Here is a 21,754-nt window from a genome sequence, read left to right as displayed (position 1 = left end):
CCCAAAAAATTTCGGTGCATTTAGTAGGGCATAGACCCATATATAACTCTGTTGGTTTGATACGTTGCAAAGCAGCTTTGAGGTTGTGGGCCCAAACCTAGCTTAACCATAAAAAAAAGGAGCATTTAGTTTCTCATCCATCTCGTAGGGCCTATTAATTGAGTATCAATTAAGGTGATGTTTGTTAAACTGAAAAAAATAAGTGCTGAATAGCATTAAGCGCTGAAACTTATAAGCGCTGAATTTAAGTGCTGAAAAAGTTGTTTGTTTAGATGCTGAATTATGTTTGTTACACATTGCTGAAACTGGTAAATTGTTTTTGTTACCCTTACAATCATATTATACATTGTTTGCATGTTTCAAATGCTTATTTATTATCAAAGACAATAAAATATATTATTTCTTATAAAATTAGAATACAATTTATTTTAAATAATAAATAATACTCAAATCTTCAATTTATAAATAATAATTTCTATTTATAAACGCCCACAAATTTCAAATTAAAAATAATAATGTCATACAAGTCACCAAAATTTGAAATCAACTTTAAAAGAACTTAATTTTGGATGAATAATTTTCGATGGAAATGAAGGATGTGTAATTATAAAAGCACCCTATGAATTGATAAGGGCAACCTATACTATAGCAAATTTTTTAATTTTTTTTTGTTTTATATGAGTTAAAGTTTTTGGAATGACCAAATTTTTAGTGAGGATGGTCTATATGGTCTAGAAATCATCCTCACAAAAAATCAGTCTATTTTGAAATTTCTAACTCGTCAAAAATAATTTTCAAACAAAAAAGATGACGATTTATGGTTCTTGAACTTGTTTTGATAGGGTTAGAAGTTTCAAGATGTGCTGATTTTTGGTGAGGATGATCTCCTCATTGTAGAGATTATCCTCACCAAAAATCAACTCATTCCAAAACTTTTAACTCATATAAGAAAAAATAATTTAGACATGGTGTGGGTTTATTAATTTATGGGGTGTTTTTATACTTATCAATGGGATATAAGAGGTAATATCCTTTTAAGAATAAGGGCATACTTGTCCATACTCAAAAAAATGAAGGGCATACTTGTCCGTGTTGAAAAAAGCAAAGTGCTTACTGCTTCAGCACTTTTTTTCAGCATCAAAATAGTATTGAATTTTTTTCACTTATTTTCAGCAATAAGCGCTGAAAATATAGAGTAAACAAACGCGCTATTTTAACAAAAAGTGCTGAATTTAATTTTTTTCAGCAATAAGCGCTGAAAAATAGCGCAAACAAACACTACCTAAGTCTTTTGTCATCGCTATTACTAATAATGACAGCACACCTATACCTCGTCCTTAATTCCAACATTTCCCTTTCAAAGTATGAATCAACTTCTAAAGCATTTAAGTCTCTACCAAACCAAATTAAGTTCTTAACATCAAAAGAATTGAATGCTTATCTACCCAAATAAAGTGGCATAATTTTAACCAATTTTTTACTTTTTAATTGTTTTGCAAATCAATAAAGATATGCATAATAAGGCCATAGTGTTGCTTATATGTAGGGGTGCACATGGTTCGGATTTTGGCAAAATTGGAACCAACCCAAATATGATCGGTTCTACAAATTTGGAACCGAACCAATCCAAACCAACCTTGGTTCGGATTGGTTTGGATCGGTTCTTAGTTCTCATACTTTCAAAATAGAAAAATTAGTATTTTTGTTTCAAAAAAGGAATCATTTGGATCATATCATAAATAATGCCTATTTTTAAAATGAAAATGATTTTATGATTAAATTTTGATTGAAATTTGTATAAATTAAAAATTAGAGGAAGCTCAATGAGAATATAAAAAAAATTATAATTTTAAAATTGGTATTTTGGATGGATTAGTGAGGAAACTAATCCATAAATGGTAGATTAACGAATCCAAGTCTAAGTTCGTATTGTATGTTTCATCTAACAAACATGGCATAACGGTTCTCGTAAAATACTAACACAATTGAGAGAGAGAAATAGATAATATAAGAATGAAATTGAGAAAGAGTTTTATTTTTAAATATATATATATATATATATATATATATATATATATATATATATATATATATATATATATATAGGGTAGCGTTCAAGGGCAAACTTTTTAGCAAACTTTTTGGCAAAACATTTTTCAAAACATGAGTTAGAAGTTTTGGAATGGGCTGATTTTTGGTGAGGATGATCTCTACGGTGAGGAGATCATCCTCACCAAAAATCAACCCATTTCAAAACTTCTAACCCCATCAAAAACAGTTTACAAAAAATGGACGGTCCACGATTTTTCAGCTTGTAAACATGGGTTAGAAGTTTTGGAATGGGCTGATATTGGTGAGGATAATCTCCTCACCGTAGAGATCATCCTCACCAAATATCAGCCCATTCCAAAACCTCTAACTCATGTTTTGAAAAATGTTTTGCCAAAAAGTTTGCTAAAAAGTTGGCCATTGAACGCCCCCCATATATATATATATACTTTGGATTAGTTCGGTTCTTGGATTTACCCAATCCAATGTGCATCCCAACTTATATGAACCTATATTAGTAATCAATCAAACTAGGACGACCCACCTATATAATAAAACATAACTGTAGGATGATACTTTTGTGCAGGACAAACTTCCATACAAATGGGATAAACATCATATTCAAAACATTTTGTAGGTACCACTTTATTATCTTTCCTCTTCACCCCTTTTAATTTTATTATATCTCCTTTTTCAAACTCACTATATGACGCACTCACTCTCTTTGGGGTAGGGGTAAAAAAGAAAATACAATAAAATTTTAGGGGTATTATCGAAAACTAGTGAGAAGAGGAAAGAAAATAAAAGTAGAAGGTATACTGGAAATGGGCAGAAAAAGAAAGGTAATAAAATTGGAGGGCATCTATGAAAATGGAGAAGAAAAGAGACAAAAGTTATCATCAGGATTCAGGGGGAGATTAAATCCCAACCTCTACTTACGTGGGTATAAACATTGGGAAGTGAACCGTTTGTGTTTTATCATATAGACTAGAATTTTCCCATGCCAAGGCATTGGAATCTTAGAAAGAGGAGAAGCAATAAATTTGGAAGGGTATGATTGGAAAAGGAGACAAAGGAGTGGGGTAAATGAGTAAAAGACGAATTATAGTAAAGTTAGAAGGGGCATTATTGAAAATAGTGGGTAAAAATGAAAGATGGTAAAATTGGAGGGTATTATTGAAAAAAAAGGGGATAGAAGATGCTTGATAAAAAACTTGAATGGGTGAAGAGGGAAGGCATTATTGTAACAGAAGAAACGTTCCCCCACAAATGGGCCCAAGCGTTATGTTTTATTATATAGATATTAAATAGACTAGAGTTAATGAAGGAATGGGCATCCTGTTTGGGATTAAAGGGGTAAAAGCGGGAAAAAAAGTTCGGGATTATTATATATCATTTGGATCTAGGTAAATATAGGCATGAATGCGTGTTTGACATGGATCCAACATAGATGAAGGGATATCAAACCATATTCAACCTGTTTTTTCATTCAAATCTACTTCAAGGGTAAATTCAAATTTCAGATAGTAAAATCCAACCCTTTTATGCTCTCGCAGAAGATTTTTTTTTTGGCAAAGTAGGAAATTTTATGTTGTTTAAATTTTTGGCAGACAAGCATACCCAAGTATTCTTACTTTGTAGAATTTTATAAGGGCTGAATTTTCCTATTGAGTTTCCTTTCTCGAGTCAATCAAGTAGTTTATATCAACTTAGGAGAAATAACTGACATCGTATAACAAAATCTTGATACAAAAGGACTTCTTATATTGTTTAAATTTTTGGCAGACATGCATACCCAAGTATTCTTACTTTGTAGAATTTTATAAGGCTGAATTGTTCTATTGAGTTTCCTTTCTCGAGTCAATCAAGTAGTTAATCAGCTTAGGAGAAATAACTAACATAGTATAACAAAATCTTGATACAAAAGGACTTCTTCATAGATGAATGCTAATTGTTGTAATTTTCTAAAACAATGTATAAAAATATTAACTCTTAAGAAGATTGGGGGAGTTTCTTAAATATTTGAATCATGGTCATAAAGAGTTTGATTGATTTACATACATAAAATTTGGAAATATTTTTATAGTTTGGTCGTTATGAGGGTCAACATTAGTGGAGACAAGAAAATCAAATTTTAATAGCTCAGTTGGTTTGATATATTGCAAAGCAACTTTGAGGTCATTGGTTCAAGTCCAACTTGCCCAAAAACAAAAGTCATGGAATTTGAAATCCATGCTTGAAGTTTTACCATGTTATTGTTATTAATTTTTTTAATCAATAAATGGGGTTAGAGGGTCCCTCCCTTTTATTAGATCATTTCTTTCTCAAATAATTATAAGAATAATTTTGGTTTAGTAGAAAGACAGAGATGTAAGCATTACTACCCTTCTCATTACACTTAACAGATCTCTCAACTTTCCAAACTCTGAATAAGCACAAAAATTTCATTGTGCCAAGAATTGAGACATATTCTCTCAATGGACTACCTTTTGTTTCTTGTTTTCAGCTTCACCTTACTCTTTTCCTTTTCAAAAATCTCAACTGTAACTGACACTCTAACTCCGACCCAAGACCTTAGAGATAAGCATACCTTAGTTTCCTCGCGCCAAATCTACGAATTAGGATTTTTTAGTCCTGGTATTTCAAAAAACTGGTATTTGGGAATATGGTACATGAGCAATATCCCAACTAAAACAATTGTTTGGGTTGCAAACAGAAACAACCCACTTATTGATCCATCGGGACTATTAAAGATTGACGACAATGGAAATCTCGTACTTGTTAATCGAACCAAAAGCAATTTTTGGTCGTCTTCAAAATTAAATCAAGCCTTGGCCAAGAATCCAATTGCTCAGCTCTTAGATTCAGGGAATCTTGTGTTGAAATATGAAGGTCAGCATGATCCCGAGAGCTATATCTGGCAGAGCTTTGATTATCCATCCGATACATTGTTAGCGGGCATGAAGCTGGGATGCAACTTAAAAACTGGTATGATATGGAATTTGACGGCTTGGAAGAGCCCCGATGACCCTTCCCCCGGTGACTTCACTTATGGAATAGATCCTCGTGGATTTCCACAACTAATTTTGCACAATGGATCTGTCAACATGCATCGTACAGGGCCATGGAATGGGCTTACGTTTAGCGGTGCTCCTAGGCTTGGGAAAAATGTGTTGTTTGATCCCATTTTTGTATCTGACAATGAAGAGGTGTATTATACAGTTCAATCCAAAGCTAAAACAAGACTTTGGTTGACCCCAACGGGAGTCATTGAACGTCTTTATTGGATTAGTGGAAAGTCAGAATGGCAGGTCATCTACAAGGCGGAGGTAGACCAGTGTGACAAGTATGGCTTCTGTGGTGCCTATGGTATTTGTAACATTGAAAACACAACCGTTTGTTCCTGTATAGAAGGATTTGAACCGAAATCTCCGCATCGGTCAGGTGGGTGCATAAGGACAACACCGTTGGATTGCAACAATAATGGAGATACGTTTAAGAAGTTTGAATCTGTGAAGTTGCCCGATTCATCAGGCTCTTGGGTGAACAAGAGCATGAACACCAAGGAATGTGAAGGGCACTGCTTCCGCAATTGTTCTTGTACAGCTTACGCTAATTCTGATGTTAAAGGAGGAGGCAGTGGCTGTGTCTTATGGTTTGGGGATTTGGTTGATATCAGGCAGTTCCCCACTGGCGGGCAGGATCTCTACCTTCGGATGGCAGCTTCAAAACCAGGTACATTTATCTATGGTTGCATTCTGCTTTTTTCATTTTTATCGATTATTGTTTTCTTGATTATCTATGGCTTTGATTATGACAAATGAAGCTTTTTCCTCTGTTAATTGTACAAAATGAATCTTGGATGATAAAATATTTGTTTAGTTATTATTTAGTATCAAAATATTTCATTAGATATATTTTATTATGTTTCAAGAAACATTTAAATTTCAGTTAAAAAAAATTTCTTGTACATGCCAACAAATCTCCTGCAGGAACATTCAAAAACATACCCAAACCTTAAAATTAGGAAATATTTTTCAGATTTATAAAAACATGCGAAATATTATGCTTGAATTCGAATTAAACGTAAATTTTTTTTTTTAACCATGCTAAGATCATCCTTATTTTGTTCGGACTAAGATTTGGTTCTACATCGAGTTGAGCCATGAAATTGGATTTATATTATTCATTCTTGATTAGACTAACTCATACGACATTTAACGTCATTACAGTAACGGGCAAAGTGGTAAATGTTGATTCCAGAAAGAAGACCAAACGAGTGGATTTGATGATATCCATATCAGTGGTTGTGGGGATACTTTCATTGGGTTCGATCACCTGTTGTGTCATCTGGAAGGCCAGGAAAAAACAAACAGGTAGGTTTCTGCCTTTGTTGATCAAAATTAATTAATTAACCTTCCTCTGATGGTACAGTCTTCATTCATTCATGTAGATGTCATTTGTGGACCACAAGTCGAGGACATTAGATTATTTTGGTTCTACGCTTCAATACTCATATATGGTAAAAAAATAATTTTAAATTAAATACATATCAAGATACATTTTTAAAATATTTAAATTATGTCGAATTTTGCCATTTTTAGGAATAAAGTTTTTATGTTAAACTTATTAGCAGGTGCCAACTAGCTTAGTTGGTGAAGTCCATGGGTGATAATACCATGGAGTAGGATTAAATTTCCACCAAAAGTATTAAGTGAATTTGCTTTTATACCTCATTAAGTTACGGCTGCTTTAATTTATGTTATAAAAATGCCATTTGCAATGGCATTCTTGGCAATCATTTAACAAAAATAATGGTAAATTTTTAAAGGCTGTTTTAAATTTCATCTAAAATAGAGGATTTTTTCAACATTTAATTTATTTCTGTAGGTTAATAAAAGTAAATTAAAGTAACATCCATACACACACAAACACACACATTTTTTTTCCGTAAATAAAAAATTAATGAAAATAGATAAATCATCTTTTACGTAGGTTATTTTCTTTCAAAAGTTAATACATTAATTCATAAAAATGTATATCCATTTTCGGAATAAATTCTACCTATTATTTTTGGAGATTAGCTACTGTTTTTTATTCATACATGATCCTACAGCATACATGTAGAACATATTGGGGTGGGGAAAGTTCTTCCTTTTGTGTAAAAATACAATGGAAACAAATACAGACTTGATTTTATTTATTGGTTTACTGCTTATATAAATAATGAGTCCTAAACCAATTTTCTAATTCCACCCTTATTAAAATACCTAATAAATCAGCAATTAACACTTGCAATAAAATCCTCTGTATTTGGGGATAACTGCGGATCATATGCACCCAAGGTGGAAGATCGAAACCCTCCTCCCACGCCCCAATACCTGCCACGTAAGCTAAAATTCAAGGAAATTTTAAGAAAGAGATATTTTAGGCACTAATTCCTTCCATTGAATTGTGGAGGAGGGTTTCAATCTGTGCAAATATATTAAACAGAGATCTGCTATTTCAAAATTTATGTGCTATGCTGATGAACCAATGGCATGATGCCATGTGCATTGAAAAATACTAAAATAAAGTACTGAAACTGCTGGAAAATTTCTCCTGAAATTTTCTCTCTGCTAACCTATCACTCTTGCTCATTTAATACACATGGCGTCATGCCATTTGTTTCAATAGATTACCACAAAAATATCTAAACAGCTATCTTTGTTCCCATTTTTCCATACCACCATGGCGAGGAAGGAATCGAATTGATTTTTCTAACAATGGAATTCTGACAAATGTGCAGAATATATATATTTACATCTATATCGAATTCTGTTGCTTTAATTGTCAGATGTGTCAAGCATGCCGGTGGGTCTCACTACTAAATGGACCACCTAAAATATGATTGTAATTATCCATTGAATCACATTTGCAGGATTCCAAAAAAAAAAAAGGGTTCATTCTCTAAAAAAAAATATTCAAATATTATGTTGGTAAAGTCACCTTGTTTCAAATAATTCATAAATTTAAAATTTTTTCACGGTAAACATACAGGCAATGAAGAAAGCATTCAAACCCAAGATTACACTGATGAAAACTTGAGGGGGGAGATGGACTTACCTTTGTTCGATTTTGTTACAATTAAAACTGCCACAAATAATTTCTCTAGTGATAATAAGCTTGGAGAGGGTGGTTTTGGTCCAGTTCACAAGGTACTTCCCATCATTTTCATCCAATTAATTATGCTGAAACCTAAACAAGATGAATGTTCTCATAAGCTTGTTCACTTGTGATAATCCTTAGGGTGAGCTTCAAACAGGACAAGAAATAGCGGTGAAGAGGCTTTCAAAGTTTTCTGGGCAGGGTCTCAACGAGTTTAAGAACGAGGTTATTTTGATTGCAAAACTTCAACATCGCAATCTAGTTAGGCTTCTGGGGTGCTGCATTCAAAGAGAAGAGAAAATGTTAATTTACGAGTACATGCCTAACAAAAGTTTAGACTTCTTTATCTTTGGTTTGGCCTCTTCTTGACTTTACATATTTGACTTAATTGGATTGTTTATTCAGTAGAGTTTGTAGACAAAATCTAACTTTTTGTAAAATTAGCTCAGATCAAGAAAGAAATGCTTTACTGAGTTGGCAAAAGCGCTTTGACATTGTAGTAGGCATAGCTCAAGGACTTCTATATCTTCATAGAGATTCAAGATTGAGAATTGTCCATAGGGATCTCAAAGCCAGCAATGTCCTACTAGACAGTGAGATGAACCCCAAAATTTCAGATTTTGGGATGGCAAGAACTTTTGGAGGAAACCAAGTCGAAGCAGTAACAGCAAGGGTAGTTGGAACTTAGTAAGTAATATAGAATTACTCTCTAGGCACATATTCTCATTGTTTAAATCTTATTTTTTTTTATGATGTCATGTAGTGGTTATATGTCTCCAGAGTATGCAATAGATGGGCTATTTTCGATGAAATCCGATGTCTTTAGCTTTGGTGTTTTGATGTTGGAGATAATTAGTGGAAAGAAGAACAGAGGGTTTGATCATCCTGACCATGATCTCAACCTTCTTGGACATGTAAGTAAAGAAATGAATGTCCTTCTGGTCCTCAACTAAATTAAATTTATAGTTATCTAACATGAACATTCTTTTCCATTTTTTATGAGAAAAAGTTAATATATTTGATTGTTTTTTTTTTTTTTTTTTGTAAAGGCATGGAAACTATGGAATGAAGCCAGGGCCTTGGAACTGGTAGATATGTTAGTGGAGGATGGGTTACCAGAGTCTCAAGTGTTGAGATACATCCAGGTGGGTCTTCTATGTGTGCAACAGTGCCCGGAAGACAGGCCTAGCATGTCATCTGTTGTGTTAATGTTAGGTAGTGAGACTTCAATCATGCTCCAACCAAAACAACCTGGTTTTTATAATGAAAGGAATCTCATTGAAGCAGATACATCATCAAATGGGAAGAAGTTATGTACAAATGAGGTAACGGTTTCATTGTTACAAGGTCGATAGAAGATTGTTTTGCTATGCATTTATCAGTACAAAACTTACAAACTGTAATATGGGTGAATTACTATTTCATGAGTTGAAAATGAGTTATTTACGATTCCGTCCACTTTTCATTTTAATTACCACAACGTGAAGAATCATCTTTTCGTTTAAAAAAAATTCAGGACGAAGTGACCATTTCGCAGGTTTAAAGTGACAATCTCGCAGGTTTAGATTGAATTTGTCACTTTAAACCTGCGAAATTGTCTCTTTAAAAACCTCTGAATTCGTTATCGTTCACGTTTTGAGAATTAATACGAAGAGTGAGCCGATTCCGTAAGTGCATCAAAAGTTGATTGATTTTCATAAATATCTCCTGTATTATTTCTCATATATACGTTCTTGTATATTCTTGCATATTGGATAGAGGACCAATTCAAACAATGAAGTAGGAAATATCAGTATTGGGAAAAACTAAACTCCATTTTCAATTCTGAGATACCAAATTAATTAAAGATAATGAAGAAATAAACGATGATATTAAAAAGGATCATCGAGAGAAAGATAGTTTGGATCGGATCTGAGTAGAAGTTGTACATTGTATTGCACCAACCATATTTGTTTTGTTAAAAAGATTAACTGAATATTTGAAATCTACCCAAATAGTGGGTAATTGCCTTTTAATGGATGCTTCATTAAGAAAAGATTTAGAAACTCTTGAGGGAGTTTAGTTTTTGTTTCCTAGAAGAGAGGATCTCCTAGTTAATCCTAAATCCAAGGAACCAAATTCTGGAGATTTGAATGGGCAGGTCATGATGAATAGCAATGCACAATCGAATAAAATCATTGAAAATAAGTTGCCATGTTTGGAGTTGATCTTGTTGGAAAGTCTTTGGTCGTATTTGGATAGGATCCATTGTTGGATGGGTCGATCTCCCACCAAGATGCATAATATTTTGGAACCCGACCCAAATACGTTGAGCAAGGACACTATTGTATGGAGAGAGAGAGTCCTTGTCAGTTGTCACTCCTCAAAATCTGGATTCGTGATCCGACCCATGATCCTGAATTAAGGGGTGATGGGAAAAATTATTTTATTTTAAATTAAATTAAATTAAATTAAACCCACAAAGTTTGAATAACTTAGAAGAAAACCTGGAGTCTTCTCCTTTGACTTTACAATAAACATACAAGTGTCATAATTTGGGAATAAATCGACCTTAACTTGGTCTATAATTTCAATTTAGTTCAAATTAAATTTTAAATCTACATTCTTCATTTTTGAAAAGAAATAAAAATAAAAATCAACTAAAAAATGTATCACTGTCACGCTTCGATGAAAAATCAATTATTTCCTAAGTTAGCAATGGACGACCCCTAAACTTGCCTAATGTCCAATAATGAAATCAGAAACATTTATTCAACTGAAATAAAATCTCTTTAGAAAATCCAATATTTGGAATCTAAGAACATATCCTATATGGCTGGAAAGATATTTACAATGGCTAAAACTTCTCTGTTTTAGTGAAAAATTGAATCAAAACAAAAAACTTCAAAATTTCTGAATAACATTGGTGTGTACTTATGAAAATACAAATACACTACTGTTCTGTCCTATTTTCTTTAAAAAATTATGAAAATAGGATAAGATCTCATTGTTTTGTGAGAAGAAATAACTTTCGTTACTTTCTCCAGAAAATATAATACATCCTACAGGTATATAATTATTTTGAGAACAAAGAGTTTGTAGTCAAAAGTTTATGTACAAAATTCTGCAAATCATGTGTAAAAATTTTCAGAAATGTCTAAGTTCGGTCAACTAAAAGATATTTCCTAAGTTTAAAATTTTTACTGTAACATATAATAGTTGTTAGACAACGTTTCAAAAAATTTCGTAATTGTTTGATATTTTTATAAGTATTTTTAATTTATTTACTATTACTGCTACACCACCATTTTGTTACAAAGATGTAAATCTTCAGGTTACCTTCTCACCTTTGAGGATGATCCTAATACTTTGTAGATCTCATTATTTTACTCTAATATACCAAAATAAATCACTAAACATGTATTTATTACTCTAAAATGTTGAATAGAAGTCTATTGGATGTCAACCACGCTATTGAACAGGATTTCAGCCATGCTATTGATTAGAAGCCTAAATCTGATGTTGCTGTTTTTTCTCCTACTTATTCTCCTCAAGATAACGTAGTTGATGTTGCTGAAACGTAGAAGCCTATAGTTGATGTTGCTGAAATGTAGCTCAATCAGAATCCTATTGGAGGAATAATTCTTCCTCAAGATAACGCTAATGAAATGTAGCTCAATTTGATGCTGAAACATAGCTCAATCAGAATTGTGATGGACTTAACATTCAAGATCGAATCAGAGATAAACAAGTTTCCTAATAGGAAACTCATTCTTTATTGTTGATTGATTTTATTTACTTATAAATAAGTAATAAAAAACGAAAAATATAATGTGAAAACAAAGAGATAAAACGATAGAGAGAACATAAACTCTTTATGGTTCTTGAGCGAATTGCAATCTTTCATATCATCAATAATATCCCTCTCCGTTTGCACGTGGATGTAGGCAATTTTCCAAACCACTGCAAATCTTGTGTGTGCTCTTGTTAATATTCGTATTGAACCTTTTTTTTTTTTTTCTGCGTAACTCAACAAAGTGATATCAAAGCGCCAATGGTTGCTTATTGGTGTTCATCAAGAGTTAAGGTAATTGGTTTTACCCTGATTCATTGGTTTGGCTATTAGTTTATAAAAGGTTGAAAGAACTATGGTGAATTCTAGTGAATCGGAGAATAGTTCTACTGCTTCAACAAGTGAAAAAAAGGGTAACACAACTATGATGTTTTGTAATGCTAAGATCGAAGTCGAGAAATTTACTGGCACAAACAACTTCACCATTTGGAGATGTGAGGTCATCGATGCCTTGTGTCAACTCGATTTGGATGAGGTGTTAGAGGATAAACCGGAGGAGATGGATGATAGTGTTTGGAGTAAGATGAATAAAAGGGTTTGTGGCCAAATTAGGTCATGTTTGGCGCAAGACATAAAGTACCAAGTTATGAACAAAACTTCGGCCAAGACTATGTGGTCGATGTTGGAAGAGAAGTATCTGGTTAAGAGTATTCAAAATCATCTCCATTTGAAGAAGAAGCTTTATCAATTCAGTATGAGGAAGGGTATTTCTATGTCTAAGCATTTGAATGATTTCACCAAGTTACTTACAGACTTGGCGAATCTTGAAGAGGTTATTGGTGATAAAGACAAAGCTTTGTTGTTCTTGAACTCGCTTCTTGGGGAATATGAGGACTTTGTTACTACGATAACCTATGGGAAGGATACTTTGAAGTATACAGATGTTACAATAGCGGTGGTCAACAATGAGTACAGGAAAGAGGAGAAACGCGATGGTGACCAGGCGGCATCAGAAGTATTAGTGACAAGAGGGAGGTCTGTAGACCGTGGAAACATGTGCGATCCAATGTGTACAGATTAGTCACTAAAAAGCAATACAGAAACTCACTAGCAAAAGATGCGTGAGTGTTTCGAAATTTACCTCCTGTTCTAGACGGGGGATGATCGAGTAGTCAACTCGGGCCACCAACACCAAATTTGGTGTACGAACCCGAGGGGCTAAGATAGTTTCGTCCCACTATCGTCCGTCCCTAATTCTATTACAATCCGAGCTCTCTCGGATACAATTAAAAATTAATACAAATTCAAGTTCCTAATACAAGTTGTTTTCTAAAAAGAAATAAAATGAACAGAGAACTGAAAATTGCTGATCTTCTTGGTGAGGGAATCAATCCAGTGGATAAAAATTCCACGTGTCGCCTTCCGTCAATTTTCGTTGAGTCATTCACTTGAAAAAAATAAAATTATTCAAATCAGAATACTAAGGAAAAAAACCAGTATGACCATTATAATCTTCATGATGTCAGAAGCTTTGTCAACAAAAATCAGTAGAAATATTGCCACATCACCACGGAGCACTAGGGGGCAACCGCGGAGCGGTGAAATTTTGATAAAAATTGATTTTTCAAATTGGAAATAGTTTCTGATATCCTGAGGATTGTAATGGAAATTTTTTTAAATTTTTTTCTGTTCGTTTGGCTTATGTTCCAAGTAAAACAAGTTCGATTATGTTTCGAAAACTGTTTCGGATACTTTCCGAATTGAAAAATGAATCAACTCGCTGTCCCTGGCAGCAGCGCCATTTTTATCGATTGTAAATCTTGTTGTGTAAATGCAGAGATATAGAAATTAAAATAAGACACTGGGCAAGTCGAATTCGTTCCACAGGGTCAGTTTGGATTCAAAAGCTCATACGGATAAAAATGCCAAAACAGAGTTTGAAAATTGATTCTTTAAAAACAAAACAGATTTGTTGCATAAATGAAATGAAAATTAACTTGCAATTAAAATTTAAAACAGAAAATAAAGATTGAAAATCTGAGAGAGAAGGCTTAGAGAAGTCAATCAAACATTTGCAAATCATCCATAATATAGATTAGTTATAAGAGATAACTCAATCCATAGAGCAAGTCATTGCTCATGGATCGAAAGGTGGAACAATTAAATCGTTGAAAGTAATCAAAAGCTATCCATGAAAATCCTAAACTGATTGAAATTGCATAACTCATATTCTCATTCTTTACATAGTATAGCCATTGTTGAACTTATCTAAGTAATGGCTATCAAAGTTGAATCAGAAATATAGGCTAGATTACCTTAATCAGAGTAGAGTTTTCAGAATAATAAATATGTAAGCAAGGTAAGAATCTAAAACTACATTAGAGGAACGAATTTGCTCTAGCTTTCTTAACTTCTCTAATGAGAATTTAGCTAATCATCGCAAGAATTAAAATTGTAAAAATTAATAAAAGAAAGGAGAAAATGGGTGAAGAAGAAGATGCACTTTAATCCTTCTTTAATAACTCCCAAAAGAACTACAATAAGAAATAAGAGAAACAATTGATCTTCTCACTAATACACAAACTCTCTCTATAAGAAAAACCAGGAAAAATATAGAGAAATTAGGGAGAAGAAGAGGGTCAAGAGGGACCAAGAGGGGACCCCTTCTCTGAAATCAACCCTCCAATTTATAACATTCGTATTCGGATAATCGGGTTGATTTGACAGATGATTTAATTCAAACGACCCATTCAGTTACAACCACCGAAGCAATTGGAAGCTTCTGTGAAAATCTCGAGGACAAATTCCTCAAGATGACCGTAGCGCGGTCATGCCTAACCGCGGCGCGGTAACGCCTAACCGCGGCGCGATAACGTGGCGGTCAAATCCTTCGAGTTTTTTCTGGATGCTTCCTTTCGGCTCGCGTATTGTAACCATAATTGTTATGTCTTTTGGTGGTTTTCGAATGTGCCCTTTTTACCTGAAATTAGTAACAATTTATTGTTAGCTACATAAATTTGGGATTTAATAAAATTTATTATTATTTTAAAGGAACTAGCATTTAAACTTTGATAATCTTGATGAAATTAAGGTCCCAAAATGAAATTATTGGGACCTTATCAATATTGGAAGAAGGATTGCCCTGTCCTTCTAAAAAGGAAGTAAGGTGGGAAAGATGGTTCCTTAGTGAATATTGCTCATTAAGAGGACGGTTCTGATTCTGATTTTTCTTTGGTTGTATCGTCGAGGGTGTGTGTTGCTGATTTGAAGGGTTGGATTTTAGATTCAGGAGCTACCTATCATATATGTCCCGAAAGGGAGTGGTTTTCTAGCTTTAAGAAGCTAGATTGTGGTACTGTGTTGGTGGGAACTGATCAGTCCTGTTGTATATTGGGAATAGGTATGCTTTGTTTTAAGTTGAACAACGGTACAGTTAAGGAGTTAGAAGATGTTCGTTATGTTCCTGCTTTGAAAAAGAATATCATCTCGAAGGGCACTCTTGAGGTTGAAGGGTACAAAGTCGTATCTGAGAATGGTGTGAAGAAGATCCTTAAAGGAACCATGGTGGTTATGAAAGGGCATAGGAGGAGTAATAATCTTTACTATTTGGATGGCGAGGTTATTATGGGAGATGTTGCTACTGCGGGGAAAGTGGAGACTACTTCCATAGATACTACAAGGTTGTGGCATATGCAATTGGCGCATACTGGTGAGAAGTCCTTGTGTGTTTTAATAAACCAAGAGCTATTGAAGGGTGCTAAAATGTGCAAGTTAGATTTTTGTGAGCATTGTATTCTAGGCAAGCAGACAAGGGTGAAGTTTGGCACAGCTATCCATCGTACTCGTGGAATCCTCGATTATGTTTACTCAGATATTTGGGGACCCTCCAGGAATGCATCGCTTGGAGGTATGTATTATTTTGTCTTTTGTTGATGATTATTCTAGGCGTGTATGGGTATATACCATGAAACGTAAGGATGAAGTCCTAGAGATATTCTTGAGGTGGAAGAAGGCTATGGAAACTCAAACCGGCAGAAAAATCAAAATGCTCCGTTCGGATAACAACGAGAAGTATACTAATGATCCATTCTTACAAGTATGTCAGAATGAGGGTATTGTTTAGCATTTCACCGTTAGAAAGACACCGCAACAGAATGGAGTAATGGAACGCATGAACCGAACTTTGCTGGAGAAAGTTCAGTGTATGTTATCTAATTCTGGGTTAGGCAAGGCGTTCTTGGCTGAGGCGATTACTTATGCATGTTACCTAGTAAATAGTTTTCCTTCATCTGCAATTGGTGGTAATACACCGTTGGAGGCTTGGTCTAGAGAACCTGCTAGTGATTATGACAATATTCGGATTTTTGGGTGTCTAGCATACTATCATGTTAATGATGGTAAATTGGATCCGCGTGCAAGAAAGGCAATTTTTCTGGGTAAGAAGAAAGGTGTAAAAGGTTATAAACTTTGGGATCTAGATTACAGAAAGGTAGTTCTTAGTAGGGATGTCACTTTTAATGAGGCTTCTATGTTGAAGTCACATGACTCTAGGCATGAAGAGAAGAGAACATGCGAGATATTGCAGCAGGTGGAAATTGATGTGTATTCACCAAATCCTGTTAGTTTTGTACCACGATGTGGTTCATTTACTGATGTGACAGCGGATGTGGGGCAGTTAGCTGATGTCTCATTTGATCAAGACATAGATGAAAAAGAGGCAGATGAGGGTATAAATGAGACGACTCCAGTTGTGAAGTCAATTGCAACTACAAAACCGAAGAGGAATTATAAACAACCTAGTTGGTATGTTAAAGATATGGTACATCCAAAGAAGAAGTCGAATATGGAACTTCCTAGTGCAAAGGCTATGGTAGCCTATGCATTACCAGTCGTTGAAGAAGATGTTCCCTTCACTTATCATGGAGCTATTTATGGTTCTGAAGCTAACGTTTGGGAGGAAGCAATGAAGGAAGAGATGTTTTCTCTTCACAAGAATGGAACTTGGGAACTTTCTAAGTTGCCTAAGGGAAAGAAGGAGATTGGGTGTAAGTGGGTGTATACAAAGAAACATGGATCTCAAGAGAATGATGTGCAATTCAAGGCAAGACTCGTAGCCAAGGGCTATGCTCAGAAGGAGGGGATTGACTACAATGAAGTATTTTCTCCAGTGGTGAAGCACTCCTCCATTCGTATCCTTTTGGCCTTGGTAGCACAATACAATTTGGAGTTACATCAAATCGATCTGAAAACTGTGTTTCTACATGGAAATCTAAATGAGGAGATCTATATGACTCAGTCAAATAGTTTTAAAGTTGCTGGTAAGGAAGAGTATGTGTGTAAACTAAAGAAGTCGTTGTGTGGTTTGAAATAGTCTCCAATACAGTGGTAAAAGCGATTTGATCAGTTTATGGTTGGACAAAAGTATAAGTGAAGTCATTATGATCACTGTGTCTATTTATGCAAGCTACGTGATGAGTCCTTTATCTATTTGCTCTTGTATGTGGATGATATGCTTATAGCATGCAAGCATAAAGGTGAGATTGATAGGTTGAAGAAACAGATGATTCAAAAATTTGAGATGAAGGATTTGGGTGACGTTAGGAAGATTTTGGGTATGGAGATTGTTCATGATAGGGAGAAGGGAACGGTTCATCTGTCACAGACGTCATATTTGACGAAGGTACTTGCTCGGTTTGGCATTGATGGAAATACAAAGACTGTGAATACTCCCCTTGCTCCTCATTTTAAGCTTGGGGCTTCAATGTCTCCAATGATTGATGAGGATCGTGATTATATGAGTCACATTCCTTATGCTAGCGCAGTTGGTACTTTGACGTATGCTATGGTTTGTATTTGACCAGATATTTCACAAGCAGTAGGGATGGTTAACAAGTATAAGCATGATCCTGGAAGGGATCACTGGAGAGCTGTGAAGTGGATTCTACGGTATATTAAAGGTACTGTAGACATTGGTTTGGAATTTCATAAACAAGGTTCTATGGATCAATTTTATGTTGGTTATGTGGATTCCAACTATATGGGTGACTTGGACAAGAGGCGGTCTACTACTGGGTACATGTTTACATTAGGTGGAGGACCGGTTAGTTTGAGGTCAACGTTATAGTCTACTGTAGCCTTGTCGACTACAGAGGTGAAGTATATGGCTATGACGGAAGCTATAAAGGAGTCAATTTGGATGAAGGGTCTTTTGCATGATTTGGGAATTAAGATTGAGCATCTTGATGTTTTTTGTGATAGTCAGAGTGCTATCTTCTTGGCAAAGGATCAGGTTCATCATTAGTGCACAAAGCATATTGACGTGTGATACCATTTTGTAAGATAGATTCTTGAAGAATGTGAGATTCTTTTAAAGAAGATTCGTACAGTTGATAATCATGTTGATATGTTTACAAAGACTGTTTCAGGGATTAAGTTCAATCATTGTTTGGACTTGGTCCAAATTGTTCGTATGGCTTGAGTTGGCCTCGGAGGGGGATTTACTAGAACTACGGGCAGCTTGATCCATTTTATCATGGTACGTAGGCAACCATTGTTGGTGCAGTCGTTTTGGTCCTTCAGAACATTTGGGAGATAGGTGTTATTTTTTTTTGTTTGGGATGCTTGGTGTTCAGCTCAGTTTTGGGAAATCTTCACCGAGGTGGAGAATTGTTGAATAGAAGTCTATTGGATGTCAACCACACTATTGAACGGGATTTCCGCCACGCTATTGATTAGAAGCCTAAATCTAATTTTGTTGTTTTTTCTCATATTTTTTCTTCTACTTATTCTCCTCAAGATAATGTAGTTGATGTTGCTAAAACGTAGCTCAATCAGAATCCTATTGGAGGAACAATTCTTCCTCAAGATAACGCTGCTGAAACATAGCTCAATCAAAATTGTGATGGACTTAAGATTCAAGACCGAATCAGAGATAAAAAAGTTTCCTAATAGGAAACTCATTCTCTATTGTAGATTGATTTTATTTACTTATAAATAAGTAATAAAAAATGAAAAATATAATGTGAAAAACAGAGAGATAAAACCATAGAGAGAACAGAAACTCTTTCTGGTTCTTAAGCGAATTGCAATCTTTCATATCATCAATAATATCCCTCTCCATTTGTACATGGATGTAGGCAATTTGCCGAACCACTACAAATCTTGTGTGAGCTGTTGTTTTATGCATGATTTGTTCATTATTTCGTAAAGCTAATATTCGTATTGAACCTTTTTTTTCGCTGCGTAACTCAACATAAAACTTATCATTTATTATGTAATAACATCAACCATATAAAACAAATAAAACCCTAATAACATATTCAAATCTTATGAATCAATATTTCCCAAATTAGGAGCCCTAGTGGCATAAAGTAAAAGAAAAATAAAGCATCAAATGCTCATCAATCTTCATTCCAAATCATTTAAGTCATTGGGATCATTGTCAAATTTGAAATGGAATCCGACAATGTCTGTGAGCCAAAACTCATAAGAAAAAAAACTCTATAATAATAATTCAATTTGCACATACAAATTAAAGATACATGTTCGAGTTGTAAATGATGATAAGACAAAGAACAAAAGAAAACCTTAGTAAGTAAGTGTCGAATTATAGAAATAACATTAATCCAAAGTATTTTTACTTCCAATCCAATTCAAGTTTATATAACTGATTAAAAATAGTTTTTGAAAGATATTTATCTAAAACAAACTATTAAAATAAAAATTTAAAAATATGAAAGTGAAGTGTAGATCAGTTGGATCCACCTTCACAAGCTTTATTAGTGAATTCTGGTTCTCTATTTATCTCGATCTACTAAATAAAACTAATGTTTCTAGATAAAAAAATCAAGCAGTTAAAATATAAACGAGATCAAAAGTATATGCAATAATTTAGGTCTAGATTATTAGGTAAACATTAACTATTCTCCGTAGATGATGGTTTTTCTTGAACTTATCAAAGAAAGAAACCATCAAAACTTTGAAAACATTTAATATTCAACCTAATAATAAATACCTACGCTATCACAATAAAATTATTAAGTTATTACAAGAACAGTAAAGCACTGACAAATCTTGCTAAGGCTTCCTCAATAGATCTAACGGATATTTAATCAATGGTTATCGCAAGAACAATAAAGCAAAAATAAAGTAAAGAAAGCATGGAAAAAAAATAGAGATAAGAGAAAGAAATTATATTTATTGCTTCTTTACTTGAAACTAGTAGAACCTCCTTATAATTTTCATAAAACTAAGAAAGCAAAATATAAAAATCTAAACTAAAAGAAGAGAAAAAGAGAAATTGACCTCCGGGGAAGATTGGAGATATCAGATATGAGATGCCCTTTAGTCTGATCTCTTATTTATAGAAAGGCCAGATTAGAATTTCGGAAATATTTCATGATTACAAAAATACCGAAGTCCTACTTCAATACGAATGTATTTCAGTCGCCAAGCTACAATACAAATCTCGAGGTTTGATTTTCTTCGTTGACCGGGCCGCCATTGTTGACCATGGTACCACAGTAAAGTTTTGGTCAATTGACTTGAATTTTAGTCCACGATCTTGTTTTAGATCCTAGATAAGAGTGGTAACTTCAGATTTTCCTAATTCGCCTTGAAATTTTACGAAGAATTTCTATTACATGTAAATAACAATAATTAGTTCAAAATTACATAATTATATTGCAAATAAGAATTATTATTGACTAACAATTAACTATATGCAATTAGAAGGTTTAGTGTATGATTTATTGTTAAAGTCTATGTAATTAGGAATCTAGAAACGACATTCTAGACCCTGATCAATACATGAGCAAAAATATAGACATTTGATTGAATGTTTTCATAAATTAAAAAACATGTAATGCTGAGCGAATTTCACACCATTCAATCATAACCATCATCACTAATTTTCACGACAGTTCGGTCGGACTCTTTGTCCCACTCAGGGATCCTCCTCAAGGGTTTTTGGGTCTTACACTCAAGGGCCTACGCCCTACTTGCTCATTTCATAACATTTTTATCTTCATGTGCAAAATAATTTCATGTTGTACATTTATTTGATCAATTCATCTCAAGGCCATCATGCAATTACAATCATGTGCATCATAATGCATTTCTCAAAGATCAAGAAAAATAAATACCTAATATTTATTCATTTATCTTTTATTTGTATATGCCAATAGAAGTTTTTGTCGACCCACCTTTAAAGTTTGATTAAATATCTTGAGAAAATCTAAAATCTCTATTCTTCAATTGGTTCCTCCTATGTTCTTTCCAATATTCAATGTAAACTTACTACCTATAAAAAAATAAATAAATATGTAAAAATAAAAAATGGTTTGAGGGAGATGTGAGAGTAAGAGATGATAGAGAAAGATGAGAAAAATAAAAAAGAAGTCAAACTAGTCCAAAATGATGACCCATGATCCATCCTTCCTTTGTGATTTTCTTGACACAAAATTAGAATAATTTCTCTCGTCATTCCCTTATTCTCTATACATTTTATTTTTCAAAAATCTCAGCCCTCATTTCCAAATCTAATAATAATAAATCTTGACCATTGGACTGTTACAACACAAGTCTTCTTAACTAGCCCCAATCCTCTCCTTATTTCTCAAATCTTTATTCTCAAATAAGCTAATTTCTTAAATTGGTCTTCCAATCATGAATACCATAAAGACAAGTGTAGGCATCAAAATTTAAACGGGTCCCCATCGTTTTCAAAATTAAAGAAAGTCCCTTAAATTAAAATTATGCCCATAAGTTTAAATTGGGGCCATTGAT

At 33.9% G+C, this 21,754-nt stretch overlaps 1 protein-coding gene across 3 annotated transcripts; it reads left to right on the top strand.

The window, feature by feature from the left end:
* The first annotated feature begins 3,694 nt into the window (after positions 1-3,694).
* LOC147387359 (G-type lectin S-receptor-like serine/threonine-protein kinase At4g27290) lies at positions 3,695-9,691 on the top strand. Of its 3 annotated transcripts, none has more exons than XM_086421092.1 (7): positions 4,116-5,784; positions 6,282-6,425; positions 8,089-8,246; positions 8,338-8,548; positions 8,697-8,883; positions 8,960-9,110; positions 9,246-9,691. In XM_086421092.1, exons 1-7 carry the CDS (start codon positions 4,527-4,529, stop codon positions 9,549-9,551), a joined length of 2,415 nt encoding a protein of 804 aa, XP_086277218.1. In that variant the 5' UTR covers positions 4,116-4,526; the 3' UTR covers positions 9,552-9,691. The 3 variants fall into 3 exon arrangements, with proteins under 3 accessions (XP_086277219.1, XP_086277218.1, XP_086277217.1); XM_086421091.1 differs by having other exon boundaries at positions 4,122-5,784; positions 8,646-8,883; positions 9,246-9,689; XM_086421093.1 differs by lacking the exon at positions 9,246-9,691 and having other exon boundaries at positions 3,695-5,784; positions 8,646-8,883; positions 8,977-9,111.
* The last annotated feature ends 12,063 nt before the right edge of the window (positions 9,692-21,754 follow it).

The sequence above is a fragment of the Akebia trifoliata genome, chromosome 13 (genome assembly GCF_017979445.1).
Source record: "Akebia trifoliata isolate Shusen 1 chromosome 13, ASM1797944v1, whole genome shotgun sequence".
Classification (NCBI taxonomy): Eukaryota; Viridiplantae; Streptophyta; class Magnoliopsida; order Ranunculales; family Lardizabalaceae; genus Akebia; species Akebia trifoliata.
The sequence above is the reverse complement of the archived record's forward strand: the minus strand, read 5'-3'. Positions and strand labels throughout refer to the sequence as shown.

Bases quoted from the DNA above. Each gene is read 5' to 3' on its own strand.
- LOC147387359 (XM_086421091.1), top strand. From the start codon at position 4,527: ATGGACTACCTTTTGTTTCTTGTTTTCAGCTTCACCTTACTCTTTTCC. The intron at 5,785-6,281 runs GTACATTTATCT...ACGTCATTACAG, and splicing joins GATGGCAGCTTCAAAACCAG to TAACGGGCAAAGTGGTAAAT. The intron at 6,426-8,088 runs GTAGGTTTCTGC...GTAAACATACAG, and splicing joins GGCCAGGAAAAAACAAACAG to GCAATGAAGAAAGCATTCAA.